The 25838-nt window shown below is 42.1% G+C and overlaps 1 protein-coding gene across 1 annotated transcript in view; it reads left to right on the top strand.

Moving 5' to 3' along the window:
* The window catches only part of RELN (reelin), a 496978-nt gene that overhangs the window by 202694 nt on the left and 268446 nt on the right, over nt 1-25838 (top strand). Inside the window, 1 exon segment of the mRNA XM_033088143.1 lies at nt 10086-10156. Coding sequence (XP_032944034.1) covers nt 10086-10156 — 71 coding nt within the window.

Genomic DNA, 25838 nt, shown 5'->3' with positions numbered 1-25838 from the left:
GGGGCCCAGCGGTGCCCTCTTGTGAGCCAGCACGGTACCTGGTACATAATCCATCTCTAGTAACTGATGTGTTGAATCAAATTATTTTTGTCCTAGCATGGTTTTATTTAGAACTAAAGTTGAGATTTAATGTTAATATTTTTAGTTATTAAAAAGATTTTGTATGGTTTATTTTCTAAAATCAGGTTTCTTAGAGACATGATTTTCTGTTTAAATTTGTTTAATACATTTTGTACCAGAAAAATCCTTTTTAAGGAAGAACACTCCAACTATAAAGCATAAATAATTCTTCCTTTCATAAGACAGTTCCTATTATAGCCAGTGAATAACACATCTTCCGCAAGGATGTTACTTTCTACATCAGTCCATGTGCACAGCTCTGATTAGAGCAGGTAAACGATACACACCTCTTTCAAATGGTGAATTAGAACCGGTGGGGAGCAAGACACACATATTCTGTAATTATGAAAGCTCCAAATAGCCCTCTTTTTTATGTAAAAAAAAAAAAACTTTAAAAAATATAATTTTCTCTCAACTCTGTGTGATGGTGACTATTGACTTAAGAAAAAAACACATTAAAAGCATCTTCTCCAGTGCTAATATCGTATTGCTCCACAAAATATTTTATATCAAATTCTCCTGAAGAAGAATTTTTAACAAGCATCCTTTCCATACTTTCTCTTCTATCTAGGATTTGCTCACATTTGCTGTTTTCAGAATAAGCCCACAAATGGGACAGTATCTTTACAAAGTAAAACCAGAAGATAATTCTCAACCCAGATACCTTGGTTTAAGCCTTGACTCTATTGTTAATTTGTTTTCACATTTTCTTTTTATTAGTTTTAGCTGCACAAGACAAAGTAATACTTGGACGTTTATCATTTATATCCCTCACACTGTGTGAACCCCCTCCCCCCATCCACTATCCCTCTGACATCGCACAGAGCCATTACATTTCCACTGTCTCTATTCCTAATGCTGTACTCCGCCTCTTGTAAGTGTATACATACATACACACACACACACACACACACACACACACATAAAAAAACTTGTTGACTTTCATTATTATTCAGCTTCAGCTTCAGGTGTACTGTGCAGTGATCAAGCATCTACATCAAGAGGGTACAACATGCAAAGGTGCAGAGTTGTGCCAGTTAAGTCCAAGTATTACATCACTACATGCTCCTCAAACTGGAGGATGCAAAACAAGAGTACCCAATACATCTTTCTGAAGCAAGACATTTATTGAAAGGTTTGGAAAGCCAAGGACTTTAATAAGAACCATCCCCTCCCCAAAGAGCAGGGGAGGGAAGAAGGGCCCCAGGAAAAACAATCCAGTCTCTGAAGTTTCACCCAGCTGGGGGCCGAAGTGGTGGACCTGCAGCAATGGTGGTCCCTCCTCTTGTCTCCCAGGGAGCTCCAGGCTGTCCTCCAAGGAGGTCCTTCTGAAGGCCCCGGCGATGCTGGATGCCACGGTGATGCCAGATACCCTGGCTGGGAATCCCACGCAGAGACTCCATGGCACTGGTCACATCTCCATTGTCTGCTGGACCAAGTCCTCTCTCCCACGGCTCCTTGGACACACCATGTGTATTTCTTGTACTGCTGCAACCTGCAGTTTGCATCCAGCCTCCCGCCGATCTCCCCCACCACATGGTCAGGCTCCCTGGACCTCAGCCTCATCCATTTCAGCGTTTACAATGCAGGCAGCCAGGCTTGACCTCCCCGGAGTCTTGTTCTAGCCCTGCATTTGAGAAAATTATATTTTTTAAGTTTTTTTTTACATAAAAAAGAGGGCTATTTGGAGCTTTCATAATTACAGAATATGTGTGTCAAAAGTCTATAGGGGCTTTTGGTTTATATACCACATATCAGTGAAATCATATGGTTCTCTGCTTTTTCTGTCTGACTTATTTCACTTAGCATTATACTCTCAAGATCCATCCATGTTGTCACAAATGTTCCTATATCATCTTTTCTTACTGCCAAATAGTATTCCATTGTGTATATATACCACAACTTCTTTATCCATTCATCTATCGAAGGCCATTTTGGTTGTTTCTATGTCTTGGCCACTGTAAACAAAGCTGCATTAACATTGGAGCACACATGTCTTTACATATAAATGTTTTCAGATTTTTTGGGTAGATATCCAGGAGAGGGATTGCTGGGTCATATGGTAATTCTATTCGTAATTTTTTAAGGAACCTCCACACTGCCTTCCATAACGGCTGCACCAGTCTGCATTCCCAACAACAAAAGAACAAGAGAAACAAATGAGAAACAAAAACTTATAGACACAGACAGTAGTTTAGTGGTTACCAGAGGGTAAGGGGGGTGGGGAGTGGGAGATGAGGGTAAGGGGGATCAAATATATGGTGATGGAAGGAGAAGTGACTCTGGGTGGTGAACACACAATGTAATTTATAGATGATGTAATACAGAATTGTACACCTGAAACCTATGTAATTTTACTAACAATTGTCACTCCAATAAATTTTTTTTAAAAAGTCTATACGGGCTTTACCTGACTGCGTTTGCAGTACCCCTTCTTGGAAGGCAGACAGAACAGTTTTCGTAAGAAGTTCAAGCACCCCCTAACCACCTGTCGCCGGCCGGGCTTGATTTTTTGTTGGTTTCCACGGCTACTGGTGGTGCTATGGCTGGAGAGAGAGTCCCCAGGGTGACATTGGGGGGCTGGGCTAAGGATGGTGCTGGAACCAGGGCTGAGCTCCGGAGTGGCGGTCCTGGAGCCCCAGCAGTGCTTGGGAGGAGAGGGCTCAGGGGTGGCGTTCCTAGACTTCTGGCTGGGCTCAGGAATGGCAGTTTTGGAGCCTGGCCTGGATGGGGGTATGGTGGTCCTGGACTGAGAAATGGCTGTGCTGTAATCCTGGGTGTATGTAGGACCGACAGAGTCTTCGGCCTTCTCTCCTGGCTCCTGGTCCATAGGCAGCTGCTCTGCTTGCTGACAACCGGACAACTCGGATTGAACCTCCTGGGCTGGGGAGGGGCTGCGGCTCTGGAACTCAGGGGGATGGAAGGGCTTCACCTTGATTGTACGGTGCTGGTATTTTAAGTTTTTTCTGTGTAAAATGCGGTATGTGGCCAGGATGTTGTTGTATATTTTATTTCCCAATGCATTCTTGATGTCTTCCTCCCCAAAGCCCAGGTTCACCATTTCTTCCATTACCCAGGTGTCTATTACATCACTGGGTGGCTCCACGTAGGGCTTCAGCTCTTCCTCTTGGCCCATGTTTATCCAGGGATCTGACATGATGTCCCTCAGATTGTCTCTCCGTTCTGGGTGGAGGTTTAGCAGTTTCTGCAGGAGGTTTGCCACTTGAGTGGACAGATAGGTTGGCACGAAATACTGCCTGCTGTGTATCTTCATCATCAGCACTGGCCAGCTCGTCGTATCAAAAGGGGCCATGTTCGTCAGCATCTCGTAGAGCAGCATGCCCAGGCTCCAGATGTCCGCGGCACAACCGTCGTACGTTTCGCCCAGGAACACTTCTGGGGCTGTATAAATGAGAGTGCCGAAAAACATGCTGAGCTGATGGATGTTGGAGGATGCGCCAAGTCCAAAATCTACAAGTGTCGCGTTCATGCGGGAGTCTAGCAGCACGTTTTCTGGCTTCAGGTCCCTGTGAGCGACGCCCTTCTCGTGGCAGTAGTGCACCGCTGACACCAGCTGCCGGAAGACGCTGCGGGCCGTGTCCTCCGACATGTGGCTGTTGTCCCTGAGGTAGTCCAGCATGTCCCCTCCGGGCACGAACTCCATGACCAGGTAGAGGGATTCCGCGGCGATGATCACGTGGAACAGCTGCACGATGTTAGGATGCTGCAGGTCTGCCATGCAGCGGGCTTCTTGCAGGAGAGAGCTGCGCGTCCTGTCGGAGACCTGTTGTTTGATGACTTTCAGGGCCACCTGCGTCTGCGTGAGGATGTGCGTGCCCACCACCACGTTGCCGAAGGAGCCCTCGCCGATGGATCCATTGAGCTCGTAATGGGCAGTGGGGGGCTCCTGGTCAACACGGATGTCTGTGGAGTCACGTGACATGGTGACCCCCCTCCCCCCAGCTACGCTCACTGACGCTCACTACGCTCTCCAACTGTGCCCACGAACAGTAACTGCGCTAACTACGCTGACTAAATATACTAACTGTATCAACAATGTTACTAAGTAATAACTATACTAACCATGCTGACTAAATATACTATCAAAAATGAGACCAAGGAAACAAGAGGGAAGGGAGAAAATAAAACGGGGGGGGGCTAATAAACAATAACTATGCTAGCTGCACTGACTAAATATAACTGTACTAACAACACTAAGTAATAATACTAACTAAACAAATGAAACCAAGGAAACAAGAGGGAAGGGAGAAAATAAAACGGGGAGAAAACAAGCTGAAACGTCCAAGTCCAACCGGTCACCACAAATCAGCTTCCGGGGCTATAACGGACAGAGAACGCAGCCCAGCCAGGGCCTTATATAGCGGCTACGGGTAGTCGTCACACTGGTGCTTTATGAGCTCAGAGCCGGAAACTGACCGTATTGGCTAAGGAGCAACTACAGCGGTTGTCTCAGTTTTGGGTTTCTCATTACTCTGAGAAAAAGGGGGGACCCCAAAGGAATTTTTGTTTATGTGGGATATTAAAGACTGATATTTACTTTATTAGAATTTAAAGTCTGTAGGATGCTTTAAAAAGAAAATAAAAGTGTATTAGAATGTTTTTCCAGGGGTGGATAGTGTTGCATTTTGAAAAGCCATTAAGATGATTTGTTTCCACTCCCTCAGCCAAGAAATGGTGCTGCCCTTTGAGAAGCACTACTTGGGTGTATAATAAAGTAACTTTTTATGTAAAATGATCATTTGAAAGGTATCTACAAGCAATTGTTCTTTAAAACCACTTTGTGCTTATTAATACCGTAGCTTAGCTGAGTAGTTCCCTCAGAAAATACTTTCAGGTGTGTATTCATTTCGGATACCTTCAGTTTTTTTGTTTGTTTGTTTGTTTTGTTTTTAAATAAATGGAACCCTGTTAAAAGTGAATTTGCTTCCAAAAGTGGCTACTTCATAGGCATAAAATTGGCTGGGCTCAGGGGAATCAGATTGAAATAATGCTAGGGACACAAAGTCTACCAATTTTCACTATTGATTTAATCTAGTTAATTGTTTGCACAATTTCAGTTTCACAACTTCCAGAAGTAAGTTTTGCCTATTTTTCTCTAATTAGTAAATTACCATTTGTCAATGTTCGATACATTGTTTAGAACAGATTTGTTGTCAACTTTTGTGTCAGTTTAAAATAATCTACTTCAAATCATGGGAAAATCGTGAATATTTCGTGATATATTGGATCTGATCTCAGTTTTCTTGAAGAGATACTTTTTTCCTTTAAGCTCTGCCTGATCCACTGTACTGAAGCTCCAGACATAACTGAAACGTTTTAAAACTAAACCATTAAGTCTTTCGGAATATACCTCTCATCTTTCTCCCTTAGCAGCACACAAAATGGAATGAAAGAAACATCTTGGAATTATTATAATTCAATGCATTTGGATAACTTATTTGTGCCTTATTTATTTCAAGTGTGTTTTTGTTCTTAAAATTCATCCATTCAAGTCTGTCTTCCTCACCAGCTCCCAGACGCCATTACCTTTCCATTAGTGAAGTCTGATGCACCTCTTCCTTTGGTCTTTGATCTTTCACGAGGCTTTCGACATTATCAGTGGTGTTTTGGGTCCTACAGAATGCCCCTCCCATGTCCCCACACACTCAGGATTTATAGGGACACTCATCGATACTGAGATACTCTGAGAAATACTACTGTTCTAATTGATACCTGCACAAGTACCAAATTGGACACCTAACATGGTTCCTGAAAACTTACAACTGTAAAGCCTCCTTTTGTCTGTTGTTGGAAGGTTCTATGCTTCTAGAAAATTGTCCATTTCTTCCAGATTGATTAATTTGTTGGCATATAGTTGCTCATAGTAACTTCTTAAATTTTTTTGTATTTCTGTGGTGTTTGTTGGCACTTCTCTTTCATTTCTGATTTATCAATTTGGGTCCTCTCTTTCTTTGTTTTGATGAGTTTGTCTAAAGGTTTGTCAATTTTATCTTCTTGAAAACCTGGCTCTTGGATTCATTGATCTTTTCTATTGTTATTTTGGTCTCTAATTCATTTATTTCCACTCTGATATGTATTATCTCCCTCCTTGTACTCCCTTTGAGCTTATTTTGGTGTTCTTTGTCCAGATCCCTTAAGTGTAAGAAAAAACTGTTGATTTGTGACATTTCTTCTTTGTTTCAGTAGACCAGCATTGCTATGAATTGCCCTCTTAGGACTGCTTTCGCTGCATCCCATAGATTTGGGATCATTGTGTTTCATTTTCATTTGTCTCGAGATATCTTTTGATTTCTTCATTGATCTCATTGTTGACCCATTCATTATTTAATAACATGTTATTCAGCCTCCATGTATTTGTGTATCTTCCAGTTTTTTCCCTGTAGTTGATTTCTAATTTCATAGCAGTTGGTATGATTGCAATTTTCTTAAATTTATTGAGATTTGTTTTGTGACTTAACATGTGGTCTATCTTGGAAAATGTTCCATGTGTGCTTAGGAAGACTGTGTATTCTGCAGCTTTGGGGTGAAATGCTCTGAAAATATCGATTAAGTCCAACTGATCAAATGTTTCATTTAAGGCTGCTGTTTCCATATTGATTTTCTGTCTGGAAGACCTGTCCCTTGTTGTCAGAGGTGTGTTGAAGTCCCCTACTATGATAGTGTTACTGTTGATCTCTGTCTTTATGTCAGTCAATATCTGTTTTGTGTATTTAGGTGCTCCTGTGTTGGGTGCATAGATGATTACTAGGGTTATGTCCTCTTGTCGTATTGATCCCTTTATTATTATGTAGTGCCCATCTTTGTCTTTTAATATATTCTTCATTTTAAAGTCTATTTTGTTAGATATAAGTATTGCTACTGCAGCTTTTTTCTCGTTTTCATTTGCATGAAATATCTTACTCCATCCCTTCACTTTCAGCCTGTGTGTGTCTTTTCATCTCAGGTGAGTCTCTTGTATACAGCATATCAAGGGTCTTGTTTTCTTATCCATTCAGCCACCCTATTTCTTTTGATTGGAATATTTAATCCTTTTACATTTAAAGTGATTATTGGTAGGTACATAGTTATTGCCATTTTGTTATTTGTATTTCTGTTCTTCATTAGTTAGATGTTTTTCATCTTTCTTCTGTTTACAGAAGCCCTTTTAACATTTCCTGCACTGCTGGATTGGTGGTAATGAATTCCTTTAGTTTATTCTTTTCTGGGAAGCTCTTTATCTCTCCTTCAATTTTAAATGATAGCCTTGCTGGATAATGCAATCTAGGTGTAGGCCTTTGTTTTTCATCACTTTGAGTACCTCTGCCACTTCCTTCTGGCCTGCAAAGTTTCTGTAGAAAAGTCCTTTGGTAGTCTTATAGGAGTTCCCTTGTATGTAACCTGCTGTCTTTCTCTTGCTGCTTTTAGGATTCTCTCTTTGTCTTTAACATTTGCCATTTTAGGTATAATGTGTCTTGGTGTGGGCCTGTGTGGGTGCATCCTGGTTGGAACTCTCTACACTTCCTGGGCTTGTATGTCAGTTTCCTGCTCCAGGTTAGGGAAGTTTTCAGTCATTGTTACTTCAAATATGTTCACGATCCCTTGCTCCCTCTCTTCACCCTCTGGTATTCCTATGATGCGCATGTTGTTGAGGCTGATGTTATCTCAGAGGTCTCTTAAACCATTTTCATTGTTTTCTATTCTTTTTTCTTTCTGTTGTTCCATTTGGATGATCTCTGCTAACTTGTCTTCTAAGTCGCTGATTCAGTCCTCTGCTTCATCTATCCTGCTGGTAATTCCTTGCAGTGTGTTCTTTATTTCAGTTATTGTATTCTTTAGTTCTAACTGGTTGTTCATTACGATTTCTCTGTCCTTCTTTATGTCGTCACTACGCTCCTTAAACATTCTTATCACCAGTGTTCTGAACTCTGTCTCTGATAGGTTGGTTACCTCTATTTCATTTGGTTCCAATTCTGGAGGTTTCTTCTGTTCTTTTATTTGGGACATGTTTTTTTGTGTCCCCATTCTGGCTGACTCTCTGGTTTGCTTCGATGTATTAGGTAGATCCCATAGGGTTCTTGGTTCTTGCTGGGTTCTCTTATGTAGTATGTGTCCTTTGTATTTGCACCACTTCCTTCTTCTTCTCTGCGTGTGCTCCAAAGGTGACTCTTGTGTTGTGTATATTGTGTATAATCTTTAATTGCTTTCCTCTTGTGAGTAGGTGGAGTTGACTCCTAGGCTGACTAGTTGTGAGACTTGGCTCTGCCCACTGCAGGGTGTTCTGCTGCATGAGGGTTGACCACTTAAATGAGGCTTGAACCCTATGGGCTCTTGTGCCTGTAGAGAATTCCCTCTGGGTGTGTCACTTGTAGGTCAAACCTAGTAGTAGTCTGGTTTGGTCTGGAGTTGGCCTCTGGCTGTGTTGAATCTTGTGCCTCTTAAGCTGGGCCCTGGTAGGGCAGTTTCAGAACAAAGCAAATCACAAAGCACAACAACAACAAGAACAAAGAAAAAACCAAATACATTCACATGTATAAACAACCAATAACCCACACTCAACACAGGCAAAGATATCAAAGATATAAAAACAAAACAAAACAAAAAAAGCAGCGCCAGTCTTGGCTTAAGCTCCCCAAGTAATCTCCAGGTTGTTCTCTGCTGCACCAGAGTCCTCTGTGTATTGTGCAGGCAGAGCCGGTCACCTGGTGCCCAGAGTGACCTTGGGACTGCAGATTTAGGTGAGTGGGGCTGAGGGGTCTGGATGGTGGTTTCTACAAAGTTAGTGCAGTTTCTGCTCTTGCCTGCACATAGCGCACTGAGAGTAGCACCACCAGCCCTGTGCCCAGTTCTCCTGTCTTAGGGCACTTCTTCCGTGTGTGTGTGTGTGTGTGTGTGTGTGTGTGTGTATGTGTGTGCGTGTGTATGTGGCAGGCGGGAGATTTCTGACCTACTGAAAGCCCAGAGCTGTGTCTGCTGCCTACTGCTGATCCCTGGGAGTGTCTCCGCAGTTGTAATTGCCCTGCCCTAGGCAGGCCAGAAAGGGTGGGGGCTGGGGATGGAGTGGTCTTCTCTCTTCCAGCCCAGCCATGTCACACTCTTCCCACAGGCCATAAAAGGTGGTGGCTAGGGGTGGAGGAGTCTCTTCTCTCCTAGCCCAGCAAAAATCACACTCTTCCCAGCCTCTTCCCTGGGTCAGAGCTGCACGCTGGTCTTTCCAGAGCCTGAGCACTAAGGCTCCTCTGTAATCTGACACTACTCGTCAGTTCAGGGGCCAGTTTAAGTCTCTGGAAGGGCGGGGGTAGGATTGGGAGAGTGGGGGGCGGGGCCCAGGTATGGAGATTGTGTCCTTTGTCCGACCTAAGGAGGTCTCAGCTGAGGTTGGAGGTCTCAGCTGAGGTTACTGCCTCAAATGCTGGATGTGCTGGATATGCTGCCCCCTCGGCAGGAGAGATCAGCTGTGGGACGCAGGGAAAGAGCCCACCTCCTGGGTTTTGTGTTCTCTGTTCTGTCCTGGGATCCCCTGCATCTCTGTAGTCATGGATGCCAGCCGCGTTTCCGCAGCCGCGGATGCAGGCCACCTCTCCACAGCCACAGGTGTGGGCCACGTCTCCACAGCCCTGGATGCGGCTGTGTCTCCACTCAGTTCCCTTCCCTCTTCCCCTGTTTGCCCAATTTGCCCACCTTCAAGTAATCCTTGCATGAGTCTCTTAGCTGTTCTGCATGATGAGCAGAGAGTCCTTTGATGGGTTATAGATGTCCCATTTGTGATAAGATCCGGAGGAGAAAAAAAGTGCGCCCCACTGCCACCATTCCTATATTGTTAATTTTTATCGCTGTTCAGATGCATTTAAAAAAAAATCATATCCACACAATAATGTTTAAAAATGAGGTTTTTAAAAAGTTAAAAATATATATTGTTCTCACCAAATTTAAAAGATTTGTATTAACCTTTTCCTATTCATTTCTAGGGCAACGGCAACACACAGGGGCCAGATTATTTTCAAAGATGCTTTAGCCCAGCAGTTGTGTGAACAAGGAGGTAAGAATCATCTTTGGCTTGTCCGTGTTGGTTGTGTCAAAATTAATTATGGTAGGTCCTATGTTCTGTGTATTGAGTAAATATTTCATTACTATTACTTGATCATGATGCTTTAAAAATGGAATTATTGACACCTTCATACTGTGTTTCCCCGAAAATAAGACCTAGGTGGGCCTTCAGCTCTAATGCATCTTTTGGAGCAAAAACTAATATAAGACCCGTTCTTATATTATATTATATTATACCCGGTCTTATATTAAAATAAGACCTGGTTTTATATTATATTATATTATATAAGACCCGGTCTTATATTGTAGTAAAATAAGACCGGGTCTTACATTAATATTTGCTCCAAAAGACGCATTAGACCTGATAATCTGGCTAGGTCTCATTTTTGGGGAAACACAGTACCCCTAATAATTTATTTGGTAATTATTGAGAAAGATTTGTAGACTTCTGAAAGTACTAACTGTGAACCAAAAAAAGAGAAAATTTATCTTCTTTTCACAATTTTTTTTCTAATGAATTACATTTAGTTGTCTTGGAAATACAGATCTTAGCAATTTTAGAATTCTACAAAAACACTTAATTCTACAAAAACACATCTGCTTAATTTACCACTTAAATTTCTTGTCAACTTTGTTGAAAATGTTTCTCTTCATTGCTTTTAGTATTTGATCATGTTATAAGTTATCCATATGCATTTTTCAGCTGTGTGCACTATTAATTTCAGACTTGTGGATAGATGCTGTATCATTTTAGATAGATGAAGTGTACACTAGTTATATTGAGTGACTTCTGCTTTGTGACTGCCTCATACACATCCAGACTGTCACCCACACCAAGTTTTCACAGATGCACATATGAACACGTTCACACACACACACACACACACACACACACATACACACTCACACTGAAAAGGATCAGTGCCCTCACACAATTTTGTTCCCTCTTGAGCTTCCACCTGACTTTGTGTCTTTTTTGTAGCATTTGCCACTTCACATAGAATTTTCCTCTGAAAAGTGATGGATGCCACCCTGAAAGAGACTGAGCTTTTCAAGGATAGGAATGATGCTTAAGCGCTCTTTGCTTCCCCAGAACTTGGCATAGTGCCGGCTGTATCACAGCCACTCAAAAAAATGTTGATATATGGAATACAGGTCTTTTCCAGCACATATATATTCCTTGATTCAAGCATCTTGACAATGAATACATTTGAAGCCAATTTTCGTAAATGTCATGCCCTTTTCACCATCATCGTAGGCATGTTATCCATTTTTCTTACAGACTGCTGTTTTGGAGAAATTTGTTAATTTCTGAATTATATTATTGAATATAAAGGAAATTTCTACTAATTATCTCTCCACTAAAGAGAATCTAGTGGACTTAGGAGAGAAGAGGAAAAATTATATTGGTTTTTGAAAGGCCTAAGAAAATACCATTTATTATTTGTAGTAATATATTCATCATCAATATGTCTCTGTGTAAGTCGTGTGATACTTGATTATTACTGGCAAACTTCCGAGAGTATATATACATAACTCTTGAATGAGAAAACCTCATTCTAATTATAGTTTCAAATATATTATCAGTGTTCTTGGGAGAAACAAATTTTTATTCTGTGACTTTTGAGAATGAAAAAATGTGATTGCCTTTGTTGTAGGCTCAAGGAATCTATCACCATGCAAATCTTTTTTCAGACTATGAAAAATATTCACATTATTGAAAACATAGAACACCATATAGCAGTGAGCATTAATATCCTGAAAACTGTATATTGTCTGAAAAACATGTCTCATCTTATTAACATTTATCATTACCTAAAAACTGATTTGTTTTAAGCCTTGGATTTTTTAATCTTTTATATTGTGAATGAATTGTTGGGATTGAGTTTACTTAACATGAAAAGGAAAAGCCAAGAAATATCACCAGGGAAAAATTCTCAGGCAGTGAGAAAATAAAATCTTATGTAGTCGTATCGTGCAAGAACATGATTTATATGACGGTAGATGGGGATGCTATTAAAAATGCTCTTCAGCCCAGGACCAGAGGAAAACACTTTGCTTCTCCATAGCACCTAATCAACTGAAATCACATCCATCCATTCATCCATTCAAGGTAGGGTGGAAAGAATACCACCATGAGTGATGGTTTTCTGCTATCAGGAATAATAAGAGAAATAATTGGTGTTATCAACTGTATCTTTATTTTGGCCCTATCTACTTTTAATTAAAGCATTAATTATCTCCTGAAGCAAAATACTATAAATTTAACATGTAATAATTTCCTATACGGTAGATAAGGAATATCTAATATTTTTATCAGAGAGAGAAAAAATGCCAATCTCTGTATGCCATAGCACAGTGTCTTTCAGTTACAACGTACTTAGTAGGTTTGTTGCTTTTAATCAAATTAAGCCATTTTAACAAAGCAAACTGCTTTGTGGAACTGGGGGACAGCTGATAGTACAAGACTGTATTGCAAGCTAAGCACATTGAAAAAGTAAAAGGATCAGAGAACATACTAGTGATGTCTTGATAATCTGTCATCTCGATCCCTTTCCTTAAAAGACATTCACTGAAGGATTTTATTCTGCAAACACGTATCCAGCATCTGCCAAGACCTGTCCTGGCTCATAGTACTGAATATGGACATAAAAGTGAAAAGACCCATTTCCTGTTCTTGAGGGCTGGGATGTAGGTAGCTACATTTGCCTGGGATCCTCAGGAAAGTCATCCTAGGGAGCAAGACGTGAAGGGTCAGCATCAGTTTAAGAAAAACCGGGAGAGAAGATTCCATCTCTCTCCTCCTTCCCGTTCCCACCGACCTGCCTTAGGTCACGCCCCAACGCCTCCTTTGGAAACTGATTAATACCCTCCTGCCTCATTTCCCTGCTCCTGCTTTCTCCACGTCCTATGAGCTTACTAAAATGGAAATAGGATTCTATCATTCCTTGCGTAAAACCCTTCCGTATCTCGATTGAAGGCAATAGTTTATCTTCAGAGTAAAATCCCTACTACTTATCACAGCATGCAAGGGAAGTCCTTTACTACCTGGCCTCAATTTCCCTCTGCACCTCATTTCTTGTCACCCTCTCGTTTCTCCTTAAATTTCCTGGAATGCACCTCACTTGATCACCCCAGTGTTATTTGTACTCTACTGTCCCTGTTTTTGTTGTCTGTACCCTTTTAGGTCTCTATCTGGCTAAGTCAGGCTTTCAGATTCTGCTTAGGTATTACCTCCTTCTGAAAAAAACACCTCTGATCCCCCTCAAACTCCTGTCAAGCTGGTCTTGGCAACTGTCAAGACACAATAATAACACAAATGGAAACTGTCAGTACAATTATGTGCTAGACTCCACTTTAAGCAAACATGAATTCATTTAATCTTTACAAGAACCCTCTGAAGACTATTATTATCTCCACTTTAAAGATGAGGAAACAAAGGTACAGTGAGAATAACTTGCTTAAGGTCACACAACGAGAAATTGGAAGAGCTGGGACTGGAGCCAAAGCAGTTTGGCCAGTGGCCCAGGATGTAGCCATCATATTACATGGCCTTTCAAAGAAATCTCTTAGTCGAGCATGCATTTGTTCATTTGACAACTATTAATGCATACTGCAATCAGAACATTGTTACGTGTGCCTTGTCAGCCATTAGATACCAGCTTCTTGATGGTAGGGATTGTGCTTGTTATCGTTTTTTGTGGGTTTTTTTTAATTTTTTTAGTTTTCAATTACAGTTGATATACAATATTATATTAGTTTTAGATATACAACATAGTGATTATGTAACTTACAAAGTGATCACCCAATAAATCTAGTACCTATCTGATGCCATACATTGTTATTACCATATTATTGACTATATTCCCTATGCTGTACTTTACATCCCTGTGATTATTTTGTAACTGCCAATTTGTACTTTTTAATCCCTTCCCCTTTTCACCCACTCCCCCCCAACTCCCCTCCCATCTGACAACCATCAAAACATTCCCTGTATCTATGACTTTGTTTCTGTTTTCCTTTTTCACTTATTTTGTTCTGTACATTCCACACACAAGTAAAATCACATGACATTTGTTTTTCTCTGTCTGACTTATTCCACTCAGCACAATACCCTCTAGGCCATCCATGTTGCTGCAGATGGCAAGATTTCATTCTTTTTTTATGCCTGAGTAATAGTCTATTGCATATATGTACCACCTTTCTTTATCCTATCATCCATTTATGTACACCCAGGTTGTCTCCATAACTTGGCTATTGCAAATAGTACTGCAGTGAACAAATGGATACACTACCCTTCAAAGTAGTGTTTTGGGTTTCTTCAGATAAATACACAGAAGTGGGATTACTGGGTCCTTCTTTGTCTCTTGTTATAGCCTTTGTTTGAAAGTCTATTTTGGCTGGTATAAGTATTGCTACTCCAACTTTTCTTCTCATTTCCATTTTCATGAACTATCTTTTTGCTTTCCTTTACGTTCAGTCTGTGTGTGTATTGTGTGTGTATTTCAATCTGAAGTAAGTCTGATGTAGGCAGTGTCCATAAGGGTCTTGTTTTCTTATCCATTCAGCAACCCTATGTCATTTGATTGGAACATTTAGTGCATTTAAATTTAAAGTAGTTGTTGATAGATATGTAGTTATTGCCATTTTATTATTCATATTTTTTCTTCTTCTTAAAGAAGTCCCTGTAATATTTCTTGTAATACTGGTTTAATGGCGATGAACTCCTCCAGCATTTTCTTGCCTGGGAAGCTCTTTATCTATCCAATTCTAAATGATAGCCTCTTTGGATAGAATAATCTTGGTTGTAGGTCTTTCATCACTTTGACTGCTTCCTGCCAATCCCTCTGGCCTACAAAGTTTTTCTTGAGAAATCAGCTGACAGTCTTATGGGAGCTCCCTTGTCGGTAACTAACTACTTTTCTCTTGCTGCTTTTAAGATTCTCTCTCTTTTTTTTTTAAACTTTGACATTTTAATTATGATGTATCTTGGTGTGGGTCTCTTGGGTTTATCTTCTTTGGGATTCTCTGTGCTTCCTGGGCTTGTATGTCTATTCCCTTCACCAGGTTAAGGAAGTTTTTCATCATTATTTCTTCAAATAGGTTTTCAATTTCTTGCTCTCTCTCTCTCTCTCTCTCTTCTCTTTCTGGTAACCCTGTGATGCGAATGTTGGTATGCGAATGTTGTCGCAAAAGCCCCTTAAGCTATCTTTATTTTTTTTCTTTTTGCTGTTCTGTTTGTGTGTTTTCTACTACCTTATCTTCTAAATCATTGATTGAATCCTCTGCTTTATCTAATCTGTTGATTCCCTCTAATGTATTCTTCATTTCAATTATTGTATTCATTTCTGACTGGTTCTTTTTTGTTTTCTATCTCCATTTTTATGTCTCCTATCTCTTTTTTGAAGTTCTCCCTGAGATCCTTGAGCATTCTTATAATTAGTGTGTTGAACTGTGCATGTGGTAGTTGCTTGTCTCCATTTTGTTTAGTTCTTTTTCTGGAATTTTGTCCTGTTTTTTTTTTTTTTTTTTGGAGACATGTTTCTTTGTTTCCCCATTTTGCCTGCCTCCCTGTGCTTGTTTCTACTTCTAGGTAGAGCTGCTTTGTCTCCTGGTCTTGGTGGAGTGGTCATATGTAGCTCATGTGGAGCCAAGTGGCACAGTCTCCCCAGTCACTTGAGCCAGGTGCTCCAGATGTGTCCATTGAGTGTACCCTCCTGTTGTAGTTGAACCTTGGTTGCTGATTGCATGTCAGTGGGAGGGATTGGTTGTGAAGACTGGCTGTGACTAGAGTGGAGGTGCGGTTGTGCAGGGGCTGACCCTACAGAGTAGGATTCGCTTTAGCCAAGCTCTGATGCCTGCCCAGTCTCCCCTTTGGTTGTGTCATTTGTAGAGGTGGTTGAGTGGTACCCTGGTGTGGTCTGAAGCTGGACACTGTGTGTGTTGGTTCTGGGGCATCTTGTGAGGGGCTCTGATGCAGGCCAAGGTCACCTATTCCCTGTGCCCTGCTGGGATCACTTGGTAAGAACTACAAAGTGATCTACAGATGGTTGCCACTGTGCTTGGCTTAGAGGTACCTGGGAGAGGCTAAGCTGGAAACTAAGACGAGCTGACACTAGTGCCAGGTTTGGGGCTGCTTAGCAAGTGGTATGGGGCACGCTGAGGCTAGATGCTACACTTTTGGGGTTTGTATACCTTTGAGAAATTTTAGGAAAGTCCACTGCATGAGCCAAGACAGGTTGTTTGTGTAGAAAAACCACTGGAAAGGGCTTGAGTGGGCCTGCAGGTTGGGTGAGGCAGGGGTTTCAGGGAATCACCAGGATGGGGGGAAGGATGTTAGCTTGGTTGATGGAGACTCAGATATGGCACCTGCTTATGCATGCAGGCTGGGTTGGATGATGGCTCAACAATGAAACAGTAGCTTGTTCTATCTGGGAGAAAGCTGCCCCTCTAGCCCTCATCTTCAAGCCAGATAGTTCAGTTCCTCTCTGTATGTACCTGATGCCTTTTGAGCAGCTGCCCCAGTGCTGGAGCTCAGAGTAAGTGAGTCTCTCCGTGAGTAAGTGTGTGTGTGGGCCCTTTAAGAGGAAGGCCTGGGACTCCAGTAGCCGCCCACCCTCCTCACTCAGCCACAATCTCCGCTGGTTTTCACAGGCAGAAGTCATGGAGACTTCTCTTTCTGACACTGGAACCCTGGACTGGGGAGCCTGTTGTGGAGCTGGGACCCCTCCCTCCTGCACAAGGGATCTCCACAGATGAGATATCCCTCCTGATTTTTAATGGTCTCACAGTGTGGGACCAGCCTGTTCTGCATCTCTCCCTTTCCTACCGGTCTCTGGGTGGCTTTTTCTATATGTCTTAGTTGTGTATGTCCTTAGTTGAGTCCTTCAGTTCAGTGAAACTTCAGGTGATGCTGTGATGGTTATTCTGTATGTAGTTGTAGTTCAGTTGTCATTTTGATGTGGTCGTGAGAGAAGGTGAGCACAGTGTTCACCTTCTCCACCATCTTGACCCAGGACTGTGCTTTTTATCACTGAATCTCTAAACCTTCTCACAATGTATGGCACACAGTATGCACCCAGTAAATGTTTACTGAGTGAATTAAGGAACAATTGATCTGATAGATGTAGGAAAGAGGAAGCTACCAGTTCATTAGAGCTATGAGTGAGCTGTGAGGCTGGTAGGGTAAGTGGAATGGGTTGTAAAGGGCCCTCTGTCTCTTGCTCAGGAGTTTGAAGATTGTTGTGTAGACAGTGAGATGCAGGAGAGTGACATGAACAATTGTGTTTTAGAAAGAAAACTGGGGGTGGTGTGGCATGGGTTGTAAAGGTTAGGAATTGGAGGCAGTGAAACATAGTAGTGGGATCTTGTAGTCATCCTGGTGAGAACTAAATGTCTTGAAGACTAGAAAGATGTGGATGTGTTTGAGAAACTGAAGGTGTCATGTGGGGAGTGAGGGTGGAAGAGGATTTGGGGTGATCTGTTTTTTCTGGCCTGGGTGACTGGGTGGATGGTGATGCCAGGAATTGAGAGGAGAAATGAAGAAAACTTAGAGGTGTTTGGAAGAAAAGATAATGAATGGTCTTGGACATGCTGGCACTGACGAAGTTGCTTTCCATCCCACAGGCCTCTCCAGCAGCTGCTGAGAACAGAGGCAGATTTGTGAGCCCTCAGCGTATCGATGCTGACGAGGGGATGTGCTCAGCCAGGGAATCCTCGGGAGGAGGGAGGCAGAGGCTGAATGTGGAATGCTAGTGACTGTGCAGGAGCAAGAAGAATAGGGAATTCTGGAGAAGGAGCAAGCTTCAGAGGTGGAGTGAACTCAGGGAAGACATTTCAACTTGGTAGAGGTGTTTAACAGGAACAAAGGCTTCTGAGAGTAAACAGTGCATGAAATATGGAAACCGGCTTTAGGATTTTGCCATTAGAAGGTTATTGGCAATTTGACTAAATCAGGGTGGTTTCAGGGGAGACCAGACCACCTGAATGAAGCGGCCTTGTATTATGGAAAATTTTTGCCCAGGCTTTGTAGTCAGTCGAGAGAAGGGAGATTATTGTGAATTGAGAAGTAAGAGTGAGGCAGTGTTTAAAGTTAAAGTTTTGGGAAAAATCTAGGATTAAAGGGAAATAGAGAGATAGGGCATCCAGAGGGGAAAGCAGGCTCAAAGGAAGGATGGGTTCTCTTTTCCCCTCTCCCTCCCCCTCCCCTTTCTCACTCCGTCCCTTTCCTTCTCCCTTTCAGAACATAGTTACAGGCATCCAATACCTTGTATCCAAAGACCACTGGGAGAACCCCTAGAGTTGACAGGTTGGAGTTACAGCTTGGTCTATAGGAGAGTGCACACCATGGGGAGCTGTGGGGCATCTTAATAAGAGGATGTCACAAAAGGAATTATTATGAGATTTGGGCCGTATTTCCTGATTTTGACCAGGGTTTATGGAAGTGGAGCTTTGCTCTGTTTTGGATTCTGTCAGGAAGTAGGGTAATACTTTGGCTAGGGGTATCAATAAATCTTATCTAGAGGGAGGACAGACTAGAGCAAGGCTAAAGCTGTAATTGGCAAAGAAGGAGCTGCCTCTCCTGGTAGCCAGGAGAGGGGGGTGTCTGGAATATTGTGCGTTGCAGAGTGTTCTGGTTGTACCTGTGTTCAGACATGATTACGAAGTGGTCCTTCTTGATCGATCACGATCACAGAATGGCATTGTCTGAAGGTGATGTTCTGTGAAGTCGTTTATGTTCAACAGAAGAACAAGGAGGCCCGGCTGTGAGTGCCAGGCCAGCGCCTGGATGCCAAGGGCTGCCTTTCCTTTCCTGAGGCTGAGGAGAGAATGCTAGTGGGCAGGCATTTACTTTTGGACTTAGGCTTTATGAGGATGTTGGAATCATAGACAAAGTAGGTCTGGCTCTAGGCTCTGTGTGACCTTACGCTCGAGTCCCTGTGTGACAATATAGGCTCAGTAAATGATACAGGAAAGGGATCTTCCTGGAACAAAGTTTTAATCAAGGTCAGACAATATGAAATAAAAAGCCTGTGTAGATCAGTTTAATTATTTTCTTAAAATTTATCTGTATTTTCTGATTTTTTGCAGTGAATTTCTATTATTTGAGATGTAAAGAAATAACACAAGTTTCCTCCAAATATAGGGTTTTACTTAAGAAGGAGAAGGAACAACTCTGCTGATGCAGGTGGAATAAATCACTTCTAAGGAGTGAAGGAAAATTCTAAGTTACATCTCCCATGTCTTCTGTGTGAAGATTTGCCAACTCTCGTAACATGATTGGCCTTTACTGTTCAAATACTCGTGTCCTCCCCAACTGGAAGCTTGTTGAAAGCAGGAACAACGACTTAATTTTTTTTTTAACGTGTCATCTAACAATGCTTGGCACAATACAGACACTCATAAATGTTGGCTGAATATTCACCTTAAAATTTTTACTATTGAAGAATCACTGTCTAAAAAATCTTCTTTAACCCTGAACTTTGCTACAGAGCACCACAAGGCAGTGTGGCTGTTTCCAAAACAGTGTTCTTTACACTGACTTCAGGCTGAAAGCTATATGAGCCATCGTGTTAAGAAATCTGAAAATTGTTCACAGATTCCCCTCTAAACACGAATGAATCACCTCTGTGTTCCTGGAACATAAACCAAGTTCAGGGATTTTTGGTCTTCACCTTGAATCCTGAGATCCTACTCCAGGTCCTAACTATGAGCGCCTCTCCAGCAGAGTTCTGCTGACATGTCACAGTACAGACAAGGGACCATGGTATTCTTGTCTCCAATCTGGGGGGTTCTAGGTTGCAAATGGTTTGGAAAGTGGCAGATGCTTAGGTCCATTCACCAGCAGTGGAAAATAAAGTGAATTTATTTAACATTCAGTACTCAGCAAGGATTATTGAATGCTTACTTGGGCCAGGCACTCTTCTACACTAGATCTTGGGATACCTAAGTGAACAGAGCTAAGATCCCTGCTCTCCTGGAGCCTACATTCCAGTGGACAGGAGACAATAAATATGAGATGTAATAAATGATTAAATGTGGTGCCATGTTAGAAGGTGGTAAATGCTATAGGAAAAACAACAACTAGATAGGGGAAGACTACATGGTTGGATGGAAGGGGATGATTCGGCCTGCAGTTTTAAACAGGGTGGTGGGTACATCACATAGGCCTCACTGAGGTGACATCAGAGCAAAGACCAAGTAGGTAAGGGAGTTAGCCAAGTGACTGCCTGTGGGATTGTCCAAAATGTCACTAAGTGATTTTAAAGGCAAACGTGGTAGTGTTTTGTGAACTACTGTTGGAAGTGTTCAAAGCACAGGATAGAGGCAATTTCAGAAGAGATTGAAAACCTGAATGGAACTAGAGGAAACCAGTCTTTTGCAGGAATTATTATTGAATAATCTAGAGAGAGCTATAGACCCAATGCATATCCCTCAGAATCCCATGAAAGGAGTCCTGTTGAAAATGTTAAAATGAGTGGCTTCTGTAGACTGAGACTGAGGAATATTTGAATGTAAGCTCTGATCTTAGAACCATGGATTCCTTATCTGTAGATTAGTGATGAAACCAATGACATTAACTTGCCAAATATACACTACTCATGAGTGGCCGGACTGGAATCCATGTCTGGACTCACACCCCAGGGTTCCATTATACCAAGTAAATCCTTAAGTTAGAAAAAATTAAACATTAAAACCCTCAGGAACCACAACCTCACTCAACAAGATAATCACTTAATTCCCTGAACACCGAGGAGAGAACCACACTTTTCTTGAGCCCTTGTAAACCAGAGTGGCACGTGAGAAGCTGATGTGAGAGCATCGGCCTGGCAGCTGCTGGTCCAGCAGTGTGCACACATCACGGTGGAGGCCAGGGCGGGGGAATAATGGTGTGTTATGTATTCAGTGGCCTGTGGGCTTCTTGGCAGACCCTCTGCAAACACATCCATTGATTATTTAGCAAGGCCAGATGGCAGGCTCAACGGCCGACAGCGGTCGTGCCCTGTAGTGCCCCCAAAGGGTGCATGCCATTTATAAACCATGCTGGAATTCTCTGTTGTTGGGATGATGGAAGTGGATACAACCAAAGGCAAATGTTTTATGTCAGGAGGAAAGGGCTCAGGCTTACAGCTGGAGCAGGAAACCTTGGCTGCTTTCTTTCTGGCTCAGCAGTTTTTCTGAAGTTCATCACCCGCAGAACTGTGGGTGGTAGAAAGTGCAGCTATGTCCTCTGAGGGCCGTTGGATCATGGTGGTAGGCAGTGAATTTACGTCCTTCAGACCCCAAACTCTTGGGAATTGTTCAATCCTTTTCTAATAAGTATTGGTGAAGTTTTATTTAAACTCTGAGGTGGAGGGAGATAAAAAGTTCAGTAAGCAATTCCACAAAGCGAATGAAGTGTTTAACCTACTGAGATATTTTTCAGCACTTTAAAAACACCTTTTAATGTGAGGTGATGGATATGTTAAGTAGCGTGATAGTGGTGATTATTTCATAGTGTATACACATATCAAAACATCAAGTTGTACACCACACCTTAAATAATATACAATTTTTATTTGTCAATTACATCTCAATAAAGCTGGGGAGAAATAGCTTTTGTACCCAAATATTGTATGAATTGTAGGTCAGATCTACCAAAATCTTCCCCTGGTTATCCTTGGTTACTCGGTAGCTTATAGGACTGAATGTCTTTCTGATACTCTGACATGCAATTTTTAAATTAATTCAGACTAAACATTTCAGAATTGACTAACAATCAGAATTGCGTTTTACCATATCTACTTTAATGGTTGAAGTGAAAAATAATGAATGATGTGTTTCACTTGAATTTGCCCACATTAAAACTTTTGCTAGTCAAAGACATCCGTTTTCCCCATGGCTATTTTGTAGCTTACATTTCATTTTAGCAGTTACAACTGCTCTTCCTGACATCCCTGCGCTTTGTAATTTACAGAGAAAGGGAGCTGAATTAGGAGGCTCAGGTAAAACATCCAAGAACCCTTAATCTTGCTTCAAGGTCTCATAAACTACCCAGCAGGGGAAGGAACTGAAGCCCTCCTGGGGCAGTGGGTGTCAAAAAGTGTCCCTAAGTGATCCTTATAACAGACAAGATTAAGGGGAATGACAAAGAGCCGACTCCCAGGGCCACAGTAAAATTTCTTGCTGCTGGCTCTAGGAGGATCTGACTACTTTTTTAATTTTCTAAAGAACAGTGTTTTGGACTGGTGCTGTTTTCTCCAAGATGATTGAACATAGATTTAAACAGCTTTCTTTTCAGTTCTCAGGGCTATATACATTTCCACTTGACAGCTTTATCTAGTTCAAAGTCAAAACACCAAGATTTATGAGTGAGAAGAATTGACATTGAGTTCTTTTGGGTGCCCATAGAAGTACGCTTTCTACTCAAGCTGCTATGCAATCTGCTGGATTCCCCCATATTTTGAAGGACAAAGCCTATATTTGGGTCTGTCTAATTAGGTGGGAAAAGGCAGGAAATCTGTGGTTAAACACACATTAAATTACGATTTTATTTGGGCTTGTGAAATATTATTTCATACAACCTATTAATCCAACCTTATTTTTACACTTGAAGATTCAGTTGTTTCATGCAATACTTAATACAGATTTTTACAATCATGTTGAGAATTGGAGTTCATGAATATTAATTGACACATGTTGTGCTGTGTTCCCAGTGGGCGTGTGTGGAACTCTGCACCAGACACATGGGAGTTGTGTGACGATATAAGGCAGATTCACATCCTTTTCTTAAATAACTTGTAATATAGGTATTTTCGTCTAAACCTAGAAGAGAAAGAAAGACCAAAACACGTTTACAGGAAATCATAAGTTCAGTGGCCTGGCATTCCTGCCATCTCTGAGGTCTTCCTCAGCAGTTCTGCCCTCTCTTTCCCCTTCACCTCAGAGCTGAAACGTTCCGGCCTTTGACTGCGAATACTCCTCTGGCCACCGCTCTCCCTCACACTGCAGCTTCCCGAAAGAGCAGTGTGTGTTCTCAGGCTTCACTCCACCCACACCAGCATCTGGCCTCTGGTGCCACACTCTCCGGAAACCGTCCTCCTCCAGGCCATCAGTCACGTGCTAAGTGCCCACCAATCCAGAGGCCTCTAGTCCTCACCCTACCTGACTTCCCTGCTCCTTCTCAGGCTCCTTAACCAGTTCCTGTTCTTCCCACGGATACATTCTGGGGTGGGCAGTGATTTTTTTCCTGGGACTTCGTTTTGAATTTCTATTTTGTCTCTGGTGATCTCAGGACACCTATGATTTTAATCTGTCCATTTGCTTGGTGCTTACTCAGAGAGTAAGGCAAAGTGGTTTGGAGCATGGAGTTTGGAGCTATCTACCTTGGGGTTTGAACTTCTGTTCTGGAATTTCTAGCTGTGTAATCTTTCTGAGTCTCAATTCCCTTACTGTAAAATAGGGGAAATAATAGTACCTAACGCTTTGATTGTCTCATACCATTCCCAAGAGCCTGGTACAATATGCTCTGCCCAGAAGGAACATAGTAAAGTTGTGAGGATTGAGTGCAGTAATGATACACACAGGATATTGGCTAGCACACAAATAGTCTATAAATGGTACCTCTCACTATTATTTCCAGGCACTTAACATTTGGATGCCATTTAGGTACTTTGAACTCAATATATTCAGAGCTGATCTGGACTTTCCCCCAAATCTCGACCCCTTTATTGCAGTCCGCCTCTCTCTGCATTTAGGCTCTCTCCACACTGCCCGCCCTCGCCTAACCAAACTCTGTGCTGCCGCTGCAGTGAGCACTGGCTTCATCACACATGCCATCCTGTCCCCTATCTCTGGAGCTTACACATGCCAGTTCCCTTCCCGGGAATACCCTCCTCGTGACCTCCTCTGTCTTACCAGGTAAGCTGCACTCAGCCTTAGAGCTCCATCTCAGGTGTCTCTTCCTCTGTCATCTTTATTTTTATCACAATTCCACCTTATCCTTACTAACTGAATGGGGTTCTCCACATTGCATTGTCCTGTGTAAACCTCTACATGTATTTCCTACCGCCCTTTGAATCTCTTGATCCAGCAGAGACTGCATCGTTTTTATATTCCCTGAACCTGACCCAGTGCCTGGCACTGAAATATTGTTGAGGGAATGAATGACCCACCTAGAGCAGGTGTACCTTTCCAAAATTGTCTCTTTAATTGCCAGCCAGCCTACCCCTCCTGCACCCCCCCGAACTGTTTTTACAATCATATTTAGACATTATACACTCCTTCCTTCTACACCGATGGACTTTATAAGGAATAGTCCCCCAAAACTCACAGTTGGATGGATGTTATTTCACATGATGTTCATTGCATTGCTCGGTGTCCGCTTTCTAGGAAATCACAGGAGGAACATTTCTAAGTCTCTGCACCTGAAATAGCCGCCCTTCGCCTGAGCAACATGTGTTGTTTCCTGTCGTGAACTTTTCTACTTCTGTAACTTCATAGCTTCAGAACCAAACTTAATATGTCAGAGCTCTTATGCTGCATACTCATCTCAGCTGGATGTATTTTTTCTGACCCTCATTAGTCATCACCTTTGATTCTTCCACTTTATGGCCTTGTTCGGTTGTCTGCCCTGTTTTTGTAAGCTGCCTCATTATCTATTTTAGGACAAGGCACATTGTACCATTTGTCCTTAGATACGTAAAGGAAAGTGAAAAGTAAGGTGAAATGAAGACAACAATATGTGTATTAGTAACTAAGAGAGGAGGGGACACAGGAGAACATAGAACATTAGGATTTTCTAGCAATGCTTTTAGCAATAATGTCTTGCTGGTGTTATTAGTGCCCAGTCAACTAACATACATACCAGACCTTGTGCTAGGATGGGAGTGTGGAGATGTGTAACACAGAGTCCTACTCACAGGCGCTCACAGTCTAGTCAGCTCTCATGTGTGCTCTGGCCTTTAAGATTGTGACTGAGATACAGAGAGAATACCGTTCCCCAAAAGGGACCCTATCCCCAGCCCACAAGAAGTTAACTCTGGTATAAACTAAGCTTCAAACTGCGGGTGGCTTAAATCCAGGAGGTGTATTTCTCAGCCACAAAGCACTGTGGAGGCAGGTGGTCCGGGACGGGTGGAGTGACTGCTGTGTACATAGCACCCATCTCCAGGGCCCAGCTGGCTGCTCCCAGCAGCAGGAAGGATGACAGGCCGGGGAAGCTCTCCTAGTGCTTTAGAGGGCATGACCCAGCCCTGGCAAAGACCCAGGTCACTTCCTCTCACTTTCCTATGGACAGAACTTAATTTCTTTGCCACAGGAAACTGCAGGGGACACTGAGAAACATACCTCTAACTGGGGGCCACAGTCCTGTTCAAATAAGCAAGGGGAGAGTAGATATTGATAGATATTTGTAGACTTCTAGCAAATTTCTGCTAACATTAACAATAAGATTTGTTCGTGGTAGCAGTAATAGTATTAGTATTGTTGTTATTATTATTATTACTTTTTGATGATGGTGATGATGATCCTAATTTTCCTTTCTACCCCTGCCTCTGCATGTTGTTTAAAAGCCATATGTGTTCAGGCTACAGATTAATTTATAGCTGCACTTCCTCTCCCCTGCTCTGTCTGTGAACGTCATCTCTTCAAGTTCTCAAAGTCTAAGATTTTTAAAAAACTACTCCACAGTAATA

The sequence above is a fragment of the Rhinolophus ferrumequinum genome, chromosome 20 (genome assembly GCF_004115265.2).
Source record: "Rhinolophus ferrumequinum isolate MPI-CBG mRhiFer1 chromosome 20, mRhiFer1_v1.p, whole genome shotgun sequence".
Lineage (NCBI taxonomy): Eukaryota > Metazoa > Chordata > Mammalia > Chiroptera > Rhinolophidae > Rhinolophus > Rhinolophus ferrumequinum.
The sequence above is the reverse complement of the archived record's forward strand: the minus strand, read 5'-3'. Positions and strand labels throughout refer to the sequence as shown.